This window comes from Podarcis pityusensis (genome assembly GCF_964106645.2).
Source record: "Podarcis pityusensis genome assembly, chromosome: 1".
In the NCBI taxonomy this organism is placed as follows: Eukaryota; Metazoa; Chordata; class Lepidosauria; order Squamata; family Lacertidae; genus Podarcis; species Podarcis pityusensis.
Window position 1 is genome coordinate 45,126,634 of NC_138028.1, and position 16,205 is coordinate 45,142,838.

The window sequence follows — 16,205 nt, forward strand, 5'->3', positions numbered from 1 at the left end:
CCTAGCAGTTCGAAAGCACATCAAAGTTCAAGTAGATAAATAGGTACCGCTCTGGCGGGAAGGTAAACAGCGTTTCCGTGTGCTGCTCTGGTTCGCCAGAAGCGGCTTAGTCATGCTGGCCACATGACCCGGAAGCTGTACGCCAGCTCCCTCGGCCAATAAAGCGAGATGAGCGCCGCAACCCCAGAGTCGGTCACGACTGGACCTAATGGTCAGGGGTCCCTTTACCTTTACTGCACATGTTTGCCTCTGGCTCCACCCACCACAATCCTGTGACTCTCTGGCTGAAAAAGCTTCCCCATCCCTCCTACAGGGATCCTGGCTGAGCCTGTAGTCTTGCAAATCATCTAAGGCTGCAGAAAAATGTGCTCCTCTAGCCACATTATGGCTTTTTTCAGCTCCAGGCTTAAATATTACACCTTGGGGAAATTGACTGACTTAATTCGATGCTGGTTCTCTTGCAAGTAAAACCTATCGCAGACAGCTGCATCTCCAATATAAGCAATTTTAGGCTGCTTCACACAAAGCTTTTTCTTACACAGGAACAGCTTATGTGGCGAGAAATGGTTTAAAGCGTCTGGTACTGCATGTGTTTGGCAGGCACAGTCTCCCTATTACAAAAATACCTTGTGTAGAGTGGTTTCATTGCTGAATGAAACTTCTTAATGCATAAATTAAAACTTGTCTAGATGTGCTGGGTTGAAATTATGATGATGTAATACAAGGGTAGGCAACCTAAGGCCCGGGGGCCAGATGCGGCCCAATCGCCTTCTAAATCACGTGTTTTTACATGAGTAGAATGTGTCCTTTTATTTCAAATGCATCTCTGGGTTATTTGTAGGGCATAGGAATTCGTTCATTTTTTCCCTCCAAAATATAGTCTGGCCCACCACATGGTCTGAGGGACGGTGGACTGGCCCATGGCTGAAAAAGGTTGCTGACCCCTGATGTAATACATTTGACAAAAGCTACAGCGCGTACTAAGGCTACAAAGGTATCTAGATAGACACAACTGGAAATATTTTAACAGTGCCATCCAATAAACATTTCTGCTTATGTTCTGAGTTGCTGTCATCTTTGGTGTCAGCTTTTGAGAATAAGAATAGCCCTGCTGGATCTAGTCCAGCATCCAAATCAGACCAGTAGCCATCCAGATGCTCATGGGAAGCCAAGAAATAGAACTTGAACACAATAGTCCTCTCTTCCCACAGTTTCCAGCAGCTGGCATTCAGAAATATGCTGCCTTCAACCATGGAAGAACAGTAGGGCCATCCTGACTACTACCTATTGATAGCCTTAGCCTTCATGAACTTGTCCAATGCCATCCAAGTTGGTGGCCATCACGGCCTCCTGTAAGGAGTGAGTTCCATAGTTTAACTATGTGCTTTCTTTTATCTGTCGAAAGCTTCTTGCCAAATCCCATGTCAAAGAACCACTTTTCTGCTCTTTCTACCCACACAAATCATACCAGCAAGCCAGCTAAAACACTTTTACAAGTATCAGAAGAATAAAGGCCACACCATATTTCTCTTGGTACAAAGTAATTTTTATTGTCTGTTTTGTTTTTTACTTCACAGCTTTGTAGTAAAAAAAAGGAAAGGAAAGACCAAGTCACTTTGTGCATATGAGCCACACAGGTCATCCAACTGAAACAAAATGCGTTGCGAAAGCTGCCAATACATTTGTTATAGTGTGTATTACCTATGCAGTTTCTCAACTAGTATTACTCATGGTCACACCAATCTGTTCTCGCTTCACAAGGTATATTATGTAATTTGAGACATCCTAGTTGTGTTAAGATCATAGCACTGCACATGAAGGAAAATGAGAAGTTGTACTTTTGTCATACAATGCTATGTGAAAGCCATCCTGCTAGGACCCTAAAGATCTAGAAAGGGCAAGTTAGCTAGCGGTTGCATTGCTTTCATACTGGTTTTTAATTAACTGCCACTCAAGGTGTAAGAGCTCTACAAATATGAATCTAGAACTTGCATTTTTAAAGACAACTATAAAGCTTGAACATAGGCTTATAGTCTACTTGACATTTAGGATAAAATCCAGAGCCATTAAGATGGGAGTTTAACTACTCAATTCAGGTGGGATGTGGACTGTCCCTTTTGTGTTTTGATTTAACATTACAGAGGTCTATTCCTTCATGCCCAAGTATTTGTCTCAAGGGGCAAACAGAAGCTGGGGTAGCCAATGACATTCAGTTGCATTTAACGGCACAAAAGATGCAAACAGCTGAATAGCTGAGCCAATTCCCTGAAAGGTGATATGCAAACCATTCCCCTGCAGCATAGCTGCAGCACACACCAAACACACACTTGCATTCAATCAACAAGATAAATGGCATTAAAAAAAAATCTACTGCATTGGGAAACGGCACTGGCAATGCAGTCCAAATTCACTTCAGATGCAGCAACACAACAGCTTACTCAAACAGTAACACATACATTAGCACACTTTCCACACAATTCAAGAACACTCCACAACTCCCCCTCTAGCCACTTCATTTCTATCTATTTCCTTTCCAAGACTAGCCCCCCCCCCAAAAATGCACAATGTTTCTCTTTCAAAATTTTCAAGATAAATTCAACTTACATGTGGAACGGTGCCAGAAACCCAGAACCAAAAACATGACGGAATACATCATCTTGATGTACCCATTTCACAATTCCTACAGTTAACAAATTACTACTATCCTTTCTATCTCCATGCTTTTGGCAGAATCTGGAGGAAGAACCTCAACAGAACAGAACCTCAAACCAAAAAACTTAAAATATTCCTGAACTAAAAAGAAAAAAAATACAATCTGAAGGACGAAACACTGCAGTTCTAGGGAGAAATTACTGCAGTGAACTGAAGCAATGGGACCTTCTATCATTTTATAATAAATTATGAACATGTGACATGGTTTAGAACAGTTCTTCTCAAATAAAGACAAACATATGGAACCAACTTTTGTTAAGACATGACTCAAGCTTATTGCTAAACCAATTTGAAAATTATCTAAGGCAGTATTCCCTAACATGGTGCTTTCCACTTGTTCTAGACTACAATCATTCCTGATCATTGGCCATCTGGCTGGGGGCTGATGTTGCAGTTCAACACATCTGGAGGGCACCATGTTGGAGAAGGCTGATCTAAGCATCCCAAAATGGATTAAAGGAAAATCTGTCTTCACATTCACCTTAAAAACACACACATACCTCTTATTTACTAAAACAACCAAGAACATAAGTAAATAGTGCAAGTTGTGCATCACTCGCAACAATTTAGTAAAACACACACACACACACACACACACACACACTTAATACGTTTTTGCCAAAAAAGTTACCATCCTCTTCCAGTAAAGAGAAGAACCTTTGAGGAGGATGCAAAATTAAAATCCATTCACTGACTAATCCTCAAGACAAACACTGCACTCCACATCATTTTCTTACACTCTCCCTGGCTCTGCAATTTCATTCCAATCACATTCAACTAAGGAAGATATAAAAACAATCCTTTTTTAGAACACACACACACTTACGTGCTCCCATCTATGGACTGAATGCGCTAACAATTTGCTCACTTTATTATTTAGTTCTGATGGTCTCATTGTGCAAGAGAAGACAACACACCTCAGAAACCTCCCGCCAACAGATTGCAGGTGGTTACCACTACTCATTAGAAAGTTTTCTCCTCTCCAACAACAGAACCCTAGCAGCAAGCTGGTTTGAAGACAGTTTGGACATGTGCGAAAGGCAGAAGGAGAACACTGTATCTTGAGACAGACATGGTGATTTCAAAGGAAGAACTTGTTTCACTTCTCCGCTAGCGCAATTTCTTAAGATCATGGAAGCCAGATTTGTAGGTATTGGGGTGGGGGGGTGATATTCCTTTGATGGTCTGTTTCACTCATCAAAAAGCTAAGGCTTAAAATGCAGTAGGAATACTGGAGAGTGTTCCAAAACTCCTTAATAGCTCCAAGTCCTTTGGCAAGCTGGCGAGGTGAAATGCAATCTCCAGCTGTAGGCCTGTTCTATATCTTACACCAGGCACCCCCAACCTGCGGCCCTCCAGATGTTTTGGCCTACAACTCCCATGATCCCTAGCTAACAGGACCAATGGTCAGGGATCATGGGAATTGTAGTCCAAGACATCTGGAGGGCTGAAGGTTGGGGATACCTGTCTTACACCAAGCTGCTGAGAACACTTTCCCATGGGAGCATTAACTTTCACTTTTAAAATGCTGATTTCAAACACGCATTGCTCTTTTAATATGTATGCATAATCTGAAGTAAGAAAACTGAAACAAGTCAAGACCTACACAGCCAGACAGCTCTAGATTGTTATTGAGAATTCCAGTTTTCCTCTGAAACGATCCAGAAAAAGACTGAAGCCGATGAGAACAAAAACACTGGCCGAGACTTAAGGAACGAAACTCTTTATGCGCCAAACTAGGAACTGCTGCCTCAAAAAACCCCGAACACCACTGCACGTATGCACATTTCTTTCCAACGCACATGCACACCTTTCATTTCTTTGCATTGTGACTACTGTTTTAAAATTGAATTAGTTTCTCAGGTTGCTACTTCCGTCATTATGCACTAGACGGTGGCAAAACACACACACACACAAAAAATACTCTCAGCTTCTGCTTGGGCTCCTTGGACTTCATAATTTCGCATTTTACACCCCACAACATTTTCTGTTGCATGGTAACGTTCAATCATGTAGTCATCAGAAACAAAACCAGATTATAGTAGGAGAAGATGGCCATCCCAAAGCTGCATTAGAAATACAGGATGCTGGACAGAAAGAAGTGGACACTCCAAAAACTCAGCAATTTAAAAACACCACAAGGTCATCCATTTACAAAACAAGCTCTTAAGAATCAGGGGCATAGTCCCATTAATGTGGTAAGAAAGCAGTGGATGTAAACATACAGATAATGAACGTTTAAAAGCCGAAATCATTATCTGCAGTCGTCTTTTTGCATCAACGTGCTTATCAATATAAAAATAACAAAAAAGTTCCATTAAATCGGTGATACCCCCTAAGTTATAAGAGTACACCCAATGAAATCAATGGACTGAAGTTACTTAACTGATTTCAGCAGGTCTATTCAGAGTAAGAGTAACATTAACTATCACCCAATGTGTTTAGAAAACAGCTATTTTGCTGTTTAAGCAATGCAGTATGTTGCACCTCATCACAAACCTCTTTGTAACAGATACAGACTGTGGCAACTCACTGCGCAGATGTGGCATTTGGAATTCAAGATAACCCACTGAAGATCAACCAAAAATAAAAAAGGAATCAATTTCTTCTAATATTACCCTTTAATATCTTTCATCAAAAGATGTTATAACGAAAGGAAATAGAGAGCTGGATGCTTTGTTGGTATTTCTAGTCTGAGTTGTTGTTTCTTTATTTAAATTGTTTAAAGCCAGAAGTGTAAAATGCCTGGGCAATCCTGCGTACAACATAAAAATAGATGGCTCAACAGTGTTTTTTAGGCACCAACGTGAGTACTAATAAAGGCTTAGATGTGCACAATGTACTTCTTTGATAGGATAACAGGATTTATTTATTTTTGTTTCTGCTAACAAATTAAAACAATTTGTTTGGTCTGAGTCTGTTCATCAATCCCTTCTCTACAGAGTTGCAAGCAAAATGCTGTCTCTGTAGCAAAGAAAGAAAGAAAAGAAAACGGCCCACGTCCTTTTTGCAGTCCAAATATAAACTGAAGGTGGAAAAAGGAGAGGGCAAGAGGTGGACAAGGCATGGAATACTTCCAGTATATAAAAGGTACTTCCCAATGTGGGAGGCAAAAAAAAAAAAAAAAAACAACACCTTCATGAGTCAACCTTGCTATCTTCTTCTGCATGTTTTTCAATATGTCCCACAGCATCCTAGAGAAAGAGAGATAGATTTCACCAAATTTCTACCAACCGGTACAAACAATACTTCTATACCCATGTAAAGATTTAAGCACTTTTTTTGTTCACTTTTGTTTTAAGGCAGCACTGTACATGTTGCATTACACAGTAGAAGTGGGGGACCTTAGTGTAAATCAGGTCCTCATCTTCCTTTTCCATCTATATTTAAAACTGCTATTTGCATCTAGACTTAAATCAGGCCCAACCTTGCTTTTCATGTAGGCCCCTGTCCTTTCTCCATATATCAGGGGCCATCAACAAGGTGTCCCTACAACTTCCATCAGCCCCAACCAGCACAACCAAAGTATTTTTGCTAAAACATTAATATGCTATTTGTTCCTCTATCATAGCAAAACAGCAGGTATCCATTGCACCTCAATTGTTCCCTCTCAAACTGATGGTTTAATCCAGCTTCTTCTGCTACGTACCTGCTTGGAACATTTCCGAGAAGTGAAGAAGGCATCACAATTCTTCCAGCGACATTTCAGCGTTTGAAAATTTGGATTTGTATGGTCATTTAACAAATGCTGTTTCAGGTGGTCCACAACTCCAAATATCAGCGAACACCCGTGCCACTGGCGAGAGAGGTTTTAAGACAGACATTAGAGAGATGGAATGACAATAGCATAAAAGCTCCAAAAGACAAGAGCTTTATTAGGTCAACCAAAATGTCACAAAATAGTGTGCCAACTTTTAAGCTCTCTATAATTATTCATTGGTCTTGATGGTATATGAAGTGGGAATCAAAAACTGGCTGGTGATGTAGCCAGAGTCTGGAATGTCAGAGGCAGTAGCAGACATTCATATGAGGCTATGTTACGCTACCTTTTCCTTTTGTGCGATTTGTCCTCTGAATGTCTGCAATCTTGTCACATGACCCTTAGTCTCACTACCAGCAACTTCCCACCTCAAACCCTGCTTTGTTTACCATCTAGCCCAGGCTTCCTCAACCTTGGCCTTCCAGATGTTTTTGGCCTATGACTCCCATGATCCCTAGCTAGCAGAACCAGTGGTCAGGGATGCTGGGAATTATAGTCTCAAAACATCTGGAGGGCCAAGGTTGAGGAAGCCTGATCTAGCCTGATGAAGAGTTCTGGAAAGCTCGAAAGCTTGTTCATGATCCTGTAACATTGATTGGCCCTACATATGGATTTTGGAACCAACAAATACGTTTGGCGTGGTTAATGCTAACAAGAGATGGAAGAGGGGGTCCCATGCAAGCCCCCCCCATGTCCCTGGACATGTCAGCTGCACTTGAGATCTTCGCACACTGAGTGAAGATGTCTGTAGAGAGATGTGTATTCAACTGAATGCACCTGGAAACTCTCCCTCTTAACCTGATAAGGCAGAGTTCCATCTAGCACAGAAGTTTCTATGTGGCTCAATTGAACACACTTAAAAACTCTGTTAGCACAGACTTTTGTGCTAATCTCTCAAGAGCATCTGGAAAACCCAAGGGAGGGGTTTCCATGTGTGCCCCTGCCCCATCTAACCCTTTGCCTGGATATAGCTCATGATGTAAGCCATTCTAAATGGTCTAAAGGGAACAAGAAAATCCTTTACCCAACAGCGATAATTCTGCATCAAGTTGAGCCGCACAGCTTGGATAGTACCATCGTAGCAGCCAGTGTAGATCTGAAAAAGAGAAATTGATCTAAATGGTAACAAAATTAAAGCATACAAGGAAAACCAACATGCTAAATGCATCAATCAATGCTGATAAATTTATAATGTCATCCTGAGCTGAACATTCCTGATTTGATCTGCAGGAGTTTACAAACCGAAGTGGGGGGGGGGGGGCGCTTATTTTTTGGATTCGTTATTCTTTCAAAGAATCTGTACACATGATAAAAAAGGGCCAATATTAAATTGCTTTCCGTTTTAATAGTTATGAAAAAGCAACAGCTGTTTTACAGTATAGTCACATTACATGTGCATTTAACTTGTGCAAATTCAATTGTATGTGCTCAGCTCCAGCTTGTAGTTTTATGTGTAGCAAGACTGCTTTCCTTCTTCTCTGGGGTGTTGCAGCAGCAAGCCAGTTTCCTCAGGTGTGTAAACCAATGGGGAAGGGGTGGGGTGGGCTGGGCTGAGACAAAGTCAGAGGGGAGGCAGACAGAGAAAGAGATGCAGGCGAAAGAAAAAGGCTAGAATGGAACTGCAGTTTTTGCCTATGACTCTTTGTCTGTCTTCCTCTGCTCAAAAATCCAGAGAGTGCTGCTGCAAGTCAAACAAGACTTTGGATTTGATATCCCACTTTATCACTACCCGAAGGAGTCTCAAAGCGGCTAACATTCTCCTTTCCCTTCCTCCCCCATAACAAACACTCTGTGGCGTGAGTGGGGCTGAGAGACTTCAGAGAAGTGTGACTAGCCCAAGGTCACCCAGCAGCTGCATGTGGAGGAGCGGAGATGCGAACCCGGTTCACCAGATTACGAGTCTACCGCTCTTAACCACTACACCACACAGGCTACATAGTCAAACAATCTGCCCTGGAATAAAGCAAGACAGCTTCGTATGCTCCCAAGCTACAGATTTACGCTTGCATTCTTTCAGGTGGAAGTGTCTCATGAGGCACTGCTTGGGAAGTCTTCTGACATTTGAGGGTTTTTGGTGGGGGTGGGTGCTTAAAGGCCCTATCGTTTCATAGCAGCACCAGGCCTGTGGAGAATGAAGTGCTCCTCCCACCAGAACAAACCAAGTATGTAGCTAGTTTACAAAGTACCACCCACAAAGCAAATGAGAAGCAGGAGCCACTCCTGGATAACCGCAACCGCAGCTAGAGAATCACTGATTTTATGGAAATTGAGGTATTCGTTACCATGCTCTTGTGAATGGTCATGCACATAATCATATCCGAGTGTCCTCCGTAGACTTGCAAACGATCATGGGACTTGGGACAAGAAAAGAGAAAGAAAAATGTATTTTAATAAGCTGAGAGTTCAGCATTCATTTTAAAAAAAAAAAAAAGCAGCTTATAAGGAGAAGATGCATGAACATTATGATAAGCTTCTAGCTCCTGGGATGTCCCATGCCCCACAACTGTACCTCACTCTTTCTATAAAATGCTGCTGCCTTCTGGCAACATGAGGGTGAATGAATTAGATTCCCTCGAGAAAATTTTTTAAACAATGGAAGGCACCTGGGAAACCTCACAAACCTTTTGAGGGCATGACAAACATGTAACACAAACTTAAGAATAACGATGCATCTAGCGAAGGATTGTGCTGCAATCTCACTTGCAGTGGGCAGGAACAGGCCACGCAGCAACTGCACAACTTTTGCAGGACTTCTAAAAAGCCCAGCTTGGAACTACAAGGGACGTTCTAAATTACATCTCACCAAGCCGAAAACTGTCTGGGTATATTCCACAAAGCGCTAAGGAGAGTGTCCCGCCAGGGCCAGTATTTCTGCCTACCCAACAGAATTATCTCCCCTCTCCTCCTCCCGTGTGCTGTTCTCGCAGTTCTCCTGACTCTCTGGAGCAGATCTGGAGAGGGCAGGGGGGCAGGAGAGAGGGGAAAGTCCTGTTGTGCTGGATTCCACTAGGAGAGGAAGAGGTTTCAGCAAAAGCAAAGGGCATCACTCCCCACCTGCTGCCAGCAGTGGTATGTCACTACAAACAATAGAAATTAGAATAGATATCTTCTTTTTTTTACCTGTAGCTCATAAACACGAACACATTTGTCCAGGCAAGCTGTTAACATCACTTTACCCAGGATGTTCACAACTGTCACTGCATGGTTGTGTCCTTTATAAATCCGCACCAGCTCTCCAGTCTGCAACAAGATAATCCGTACTAAATAAGTGGATATGCAAGTGGTCAGCATGTAGATTTATTGCATTATTTCCATCACAATACAAATCATTTCTTTTCAGAAGTAACTCCTAATTAATTCTACAGGCTTACGCCCAGAGAAGTAAGCTTACAATTGCAGCTTTATTTTTTTATTTTTACAAAACATGCCTTCCTCAATAGAGCCCAGGGTGATGCACAAAAGAAGACAAACAACAAAATAGATCAACAATTAAAACTCATCAAAAACTAAAAAAAAAAAAACTTCAACAACTCATTAAAATACAGCAGGGGTTTGCCAAACAATATCAGGGGTTATAGCATCTCCCTAGCAGAGGTCAAGATATGATTATCAAGCCTTTATTTTACTATCCTACTAAGGTGGGTTCTCATATAACTTTGCACAAAATACACAGCACATACACTGCTGGTTGTAAAAAACTCTGCTTCCCTTAAGTTTAGAACAATGTCTTAAACCATGGCTTTTTGTACACCCTTTTCAATTGACATACTTTGCATGTGTCTTGTATTCCAGTACAAAATTTAGCGGGAGAAGATACCCCTAGGCTGCAATCCTCTGTAAATAAGTCTCAACGGGACTTTACTTTTAAGTAGACATGGTTAGGATTGCACTGTAAGACAGCTACATATCCCTTTAGGAAATCTGCAGAAGTGGTTAAGAATTTGGTTTCATTAAAGTAGCGTTACAACATGTTCAATTTTAGCCATATAAGCAACTTACATGTATATTGTGGGCATGGACAGACTGGTCACTGGAACCACTGAAGACCAGATCATTCACAACCTTTGAAGAGACAACCAGACAGACAGATTATCCACAACAGATAATGGCTTTCTTTCACCCACTCTCTCTTTCACAATTAAGGGCTACTGTGACAATCCAATTCAATATGTCACATTGAAAAATGCATTAGAAAGGCTGACAGAGGACCAGTTGGGGGTGAGTTGAATTGGGTTCAAATCCCAAATCAGCCAAGGATTCAGTGGGGAGCCTTTTGACAAATTACTGCATTTCCGTTTCAGCTCCTTATCAGGGTTATCTATCTATCTATCTATCTATCTATATTATTTAACCTTGTGGTATTTTTTTTGTTATGATTTGCTTTTTACTTTACAAAGTTGTTATTGTACTTCACCAGATCTTAACCTATTACAGTATTTGTAAGAATGGATTCCAAATATCACTGAATTTGTCCATGGCAAATCTGTGTTTATATGCAAGTTGTTCATATGTCACAAGTTTGTAGAAGTTTCAATCCAATCGTAGAAGGGAGCTGCATTTTTATTTTTCCAATTCATCAGTATCAGTCTTTTTGCTGCGGTAAGGGCACAAAGAGTCTACAGTGGTGCCTCGCAAGACGAAAAGAATCCGTTCTGTGAGTCTCTTCGTCTAGCGGTTTTTTCGTCTTGCGAAGCAAGCCCATTGACGGATTAGCGGATTAGCGCTATTAGCGGCTTTTAGCGGCTTATCAGTTTATCGGATAAGCAGATAAGCGGCTTAACGGCTTAGAAAAAGGGGGGGGGAAGGGAAAAAAAACCGCAGGAACTTGCAAGACATTTTTGTCTTGCGAAGCAAGCCCATAGGAGCTTCGTTTTGCGAAGCACCTCCAAAACGGAAAACTCTTTCGTCTAGCGAGTTTTCCGTCTTGCGAGGCATTCGTCTTGCGGGGCACCACTGTACTTATATTGCCCTTTTGTAAGGTTCCACATGCTGGGTATATAATTCAAAAGGATATTTTGCCCTGTAAATGTAATGTTGTTCTGTACAGTTCTGTTGATAATTTCAGTTAACGTGTGACAAAAATCTTTCATTACAGGACAATGAAAAAACATACCGTATTTTTCCCTCTATAAGACGCACCAGACCACAAGACGCACCTAGTTTTTGGAGGAGGAAAACAAGAAAAAAAATATTCTGAATCTCAGAAGCCAGAACAGCAAGAGGGATTGCTGTGCAGTGAAAGCAGCAATCCTTCTTGCTGTTCTGGCTTCTGGGATAGCTGCGCAGCCTGCATTCGCTCCATAAGACGCACACACATTTCCCCTTACTTTTTAGGAGGGAAAAAGTGAGTCTTATAGAGCAAAAAATACGGTATGTTTTAGAGAAGCATTATCCCTACTGCATCTCCAACAGTTAGATACCTTAGATAGCTCTTTTTTAAACAAATGTAATGGCGTCCAGTATATTCTAAATATTACTCTTTGTTGCATCATTATTTATAACTAAAAGCAATTATCAACAACTTTCAAAGGCTGCCACGAAAAAGGAGAGCATAATAGTCACTCTGACACTCAGAGATGGTCACTATCATCACCACTTTATACAGCACAATCAAACAACAGAAGGCCAGCAAGGTAAATGGTGCAAGTCAAGGCTGAAGGAAACTGTGGCGTTTTCACATAGCAGGCAAAGAGGAAGGACTGTATTTTTGCAATGTTGTACCAGACAGCTACACAGCATGGCAAGAGACTGAATATGATGGCCAAATGAAGTAGCCTACCCCAAGGCTTTGTGCCTGAGCAAAAGGGTGGATGGTGATGTTGTCAATGGACACTGAGCTTATCCAAGGTGAGGAAGGCTTAGAAGGAAAGGTGAGGGGTATTGGGGGATGGCAAACTTGCATCTATGCAGAAATATTGGATAGTCTGTTGTGGATTATGGAGTATAGAGGTAGAACTGGGTTTCAGCACCTTACCAGTGGTACCAAAAACAGTGGAATTTGATGAAATCACCCAAGGACAATGGAGAGACACAGAGAGAAAGAGAGATGTGGAGACATGAAAAAAGATTCCCGAGACATCCCAACTGAGATGGAGCAGGTTGAGCAAAGCAAGAGCTCTCTGGAAATGTTGAATGAGTGATGGCAATCATGAGAGGCCCATATCTCAGTGGTAAATCACATGCTATATTCCTAATTATAAACAACTGGAAGGTAGAGAGGTTCTTCTACAAGCTTTGAACTGCTGCCAAGAAGCAGAGAACTTGCAAGAGAAGTCTGCCCACACAGAGTGTTCCTTACAAGTTACTTGCCTTCATACAGAGCACCGTTTTGCTATGACCTTCAAGGGTTCGAAGCAACAAACCATTCCGGGCATCTCGCACACTGATTGTACAATCGTAGGATCCCACAATCAGCAACCTCCGTGCTCCTTCCTGAGCTGTGGCAAGACAACTGATTGCCCTAGGAGCATGGCATTCAAAGTTATCAAGCGGTTTGTTATTCTGGAAAAGAAAGCACACACCACACATACACACACAGTAGGAACACAGTCAATGTTTCCTTACTAATCCAACTACATACTAAGACAGAACTATCCAGAGAACACACTGGAAATGCCACACCTCCTCAAATTTCCTTAAAAAAAAGAAAAAGATTAAGGATAGTGGTTTTGATCTGAAGTCTCTGATGCCTTATTTGCTTTGAATTCTCTGTATGCTTTTATGGGGTGGATTTAGCTAAGAAACAGAATTTTCTTAGCTGTCAGTCCTACCCACTGACCTTGGAGTATGTCCCACAGAACTTAATGTGACTGAATTCTAGGTACAGGACTGCACTGTCAGAGAATCTATGGACTCTTTCCATGGCTTGTTTTGCATGTATGCTTGGTTTCTGCTTTACTTTTGCAGCCACAGAAGTCAAGTTGCAACAAGTTGTACTCAAAAACCCTAGTTGCCCTATTCAGCTTACCACAAGTACTGTTTCATAATTATGTTGCTAAGGCTGCTTATATAATTATTTTTAAATGTTTCAGAATAAAATGCTTCTCTGTAAAATGACTTTCAGAAATCAGTTTCAGAAATACGGTGCAAGGAAAATATATGAAGCCAGTGAAATTTACACACAGGCCAGATCTTAAGGACTGGTTTTCTTCGAAGCCAAACAATGCCATGGTTTAGTGCTAAATGAATGAACTTAGCCACTTCCTGGGCTTGTGACACCTCCACCCACCCATGGCCAAGGAGAAGGAGTTCAGAAGCTTTTGCATTCCCTTAGCCATTTTTTTCTGTTACCTAAACCAGGGATAATACTTTAACACCAATATGAAATTAGCCATAGTTAGTGCATATGCACAATACCCAGTACCCAGTTCAGATTAAATGACAAACTGAAGGTAAGCATATGGAAAAGCAAAAGCTTTTGGCAGTTCTCCAAAAGTCCACAGGAGGAGGATGTTCACATGAGCCTGGGAGGCTAGGCTCATTCATGTAGCACTAGACCAGGGATAGCGGACTTGATGCTCTCCAAATGATGTTGGGACTCCAGCTCCCATTAGCGCCAGCTAGCATGGCCCATGGTCAGGGATGATGGTAGCTGTAGTCCAGGAACCTCTGGAGAGCATCATGATAGCTATACCTGTGCTAGATCATGGTCCAGCATTGTGAACCAGTGTGGTGTAGTGGCTAGAGTGTTGGACTATGACCCGGGAGACAAGGGTTCAAATCCGTACTCAACTATGAAGTTCACTGGATGACCTTGAGACAGCCAGTTTCTCAGGCTAACCTACTTCATGGGGATGTCATGAAGATAAAATGGAGAAAAGGGAGAACTATGAGCTCCTTGGAGATAAGGGAGAATATAAATGTAAATAATAATAATGATGATGATGATAAGAATAATAGCACTGTATCCAAATGCTACAAATATGACTATTACCAAAATATTACCATAAAATAAAATTTCTAGTTTTGCATATACAAAAGAACGTGGTAAATGTTTGTCCTGACATACGTGTGCATTTGTGCTGAGGGAAAACCACCAAAGCTAATTGCACCCGAGAGCAGGTACAGATTACACACATTCTGAAATACCTTCCACTTCCGTGTAGTATATTTCAATTAGAGTATGAAGTGGAGAATCACAGAAGGTACTATCAGCTCCTTCTATGACTGCAAGATTCAGCTTAAGGAACCCCTGAAATCTTTGCAAAGTCCCCAAATCTAGCACTGCTCACGTGACTGGACAGCAGTGCGAGCAGCTATTTATGAGTGCAAATAACTCAACATCGGCGCAGGTTCTAATGGAATATACCCCTCTCGTACCGACCTTTATATTGAAAGTGGCCACGCTGCCATTAGCAAGTCCGGCATAAAGAATTCTCCATCTACTGTGCAGACAGAGTATACGATCATCCAATTTAATTTGATCCACAAGTTCCCTAGTCTGGTAGGAGGAAAACAACTGTTAGTATACAACTGATATTTTCACCATCATCTTTCAATAAGTGAACCTAAAGAAGAAACTGAGAAACTAGCTGTATTTACAAATCATTTTAGTTATGAGAGGCTCTTCCAGTTTGGAAGCAAGGAAACAAGCCTTTGGCTCGTATGACACAAGGCTACAGGCCCTCACTCCAAACGGCCCTCTGGTAATCAGTGGATGAAGTAAAAACCTAAAATGTGGACTTAATTGCACAAAGATTCCCTTTTTATGTGGAATTCTATATAATCTGGTTCACTAAAACATGCACATTTCAGTCTTCTTTTAAGTTGTCGTCACATCTGTAACCCCCTCCTAAGATATAATTGGCTTGAGTGAACACTTACTTTGATGTTGTAACAATTTATATTGTGGTCACTGGAGCCCGAATAGAGCACTGCATTCTTTCCTGTTGTCTGAGTCACCAGGATGCAGTTCACTTTTGAGGTGTGCCCTTCAAAGACACCAACACACTTCCTGCTCTGTGAGAGGCAGAGAGTTACAAGCTTTAATTACTCAAATCATCATCATTATCATCATTTTATTTGTATGCCGCCTTTCCACAGTTGAAACTATGCTCAAGGCGGCTGACAACATGACAAGAATTACATAATTACAAACATAACAGAAGTCATAAACAATAAATAAAGCACATCAAAGAGTACACAACCTAATGGAAACCATTTCCACATAAATCGTAAGGTCTAAAACTAAAGATACAACAATAATATCAATAACAGCAAGAAGCTCCCTCAACTCCCCGTAAACAATACTCCAGCCCAAGAATCTGTTCAACAGCCTCAGCTTTTGTAGCTGGAGTCAGTCAGCACTCCACTCTCCCGGCCCAGATGGGAAAGGGCCAGCAAGGCAGGGTGCAGGTCTTCCAGGGCTCACAGCCAAGATGGTCTCATTTAAAACAGCACAGATAACAATTAAAAACAATTTAAAAGAGGAGCCCTCTCTGCTGAGCAGCAGCCACATTGTGAAGCCTGTGAAGCCCTGCCCCACGCCAGGTGGAAGGAGACAAGGGGTGGGGCCCTAAGATAGCAAACTAAGGTACCACCCAACCACTGTGGCTTCCAAACCAATCACCTATTTCCTGCTAATGTGCATTTAGACTCATGAAAAGACAGCCGTGCACACAGACCTCCAAGCTGCACTTCCCTGGTTTGTATTCTCAAAAACGCAGGTATTTGTAACATGCAGCCATTCAAGCACAAGCCTGTTAACTGCGTAGCTTATCAGAGGCTGGTCCGA

The 16,205-nt window shown here is 41.7% G+C and overlaps 2 protein-coding genes across 2 annotated transcripts in view; one reads left to right on the forward strand and one right to left on the reverse strand.

The window, feature by feature from the left end:
• Nucleotides 1-16,205, forward strand: part of GANC (glucosidase alpha, neutral C) — a 138,223-nt gene that overhangs the window by 52,497 nt on the left and 69,521 nt on the right. The gene's annotated exons all lie outside the window — the stretch shown is intronic.
• The window catches only part of ZNF106 (zinc finger protein 106), a 43,101-nt gene continuing 28,420 nt past the window's right edge, over nucleotides 1,525-16,205 (reverse strand). Inside the window, exons 14-22 of the mRNA XM_080991685.1 lie at nucleotides 15,296-15,430; nucleotides 14,796-14,912; nucleotides 12,782-12,973; nucleotides 10,472-10,534; nucleotides 9,593-9,712; nucleotides 8,755-8,826; nucleotides 7,497-7,568; nucleotides 6,362-6,508; nucleotides 1,525-5,906 (exon numbers count right to left, since the gene is read on the reverse strand). Coding sequence (XP_080847811.1) covers nucleotides 5,850-5,906; nucleotides 6,362-6,508; nucleotides 7,497-7,568; nucleotides 8,755-8,826; nucleotides 9,593-9,712; nucleotides 10,472-10,534; nucleotides 12,782-12,973; nucleotides 14,796-14,912; nucleotides 15,296-15,430 — 975 coding nt within the window. The 3' untranslated portion in view covers nucleotides 1,525-5,849. The remainder of the gene's footprint in view (nucleotides 5,907-6,361; nucleotides 6,509-7,496; nucleotides 7,569-8,754; nucleotides 8,827-9,592; nucleotides 9,713-10,471; nucleotides 10,535-12,781; nucleotides 12,974-14,795; nucleotides 14,913-15,295; nucleotides 15,431-16,205) is intronic.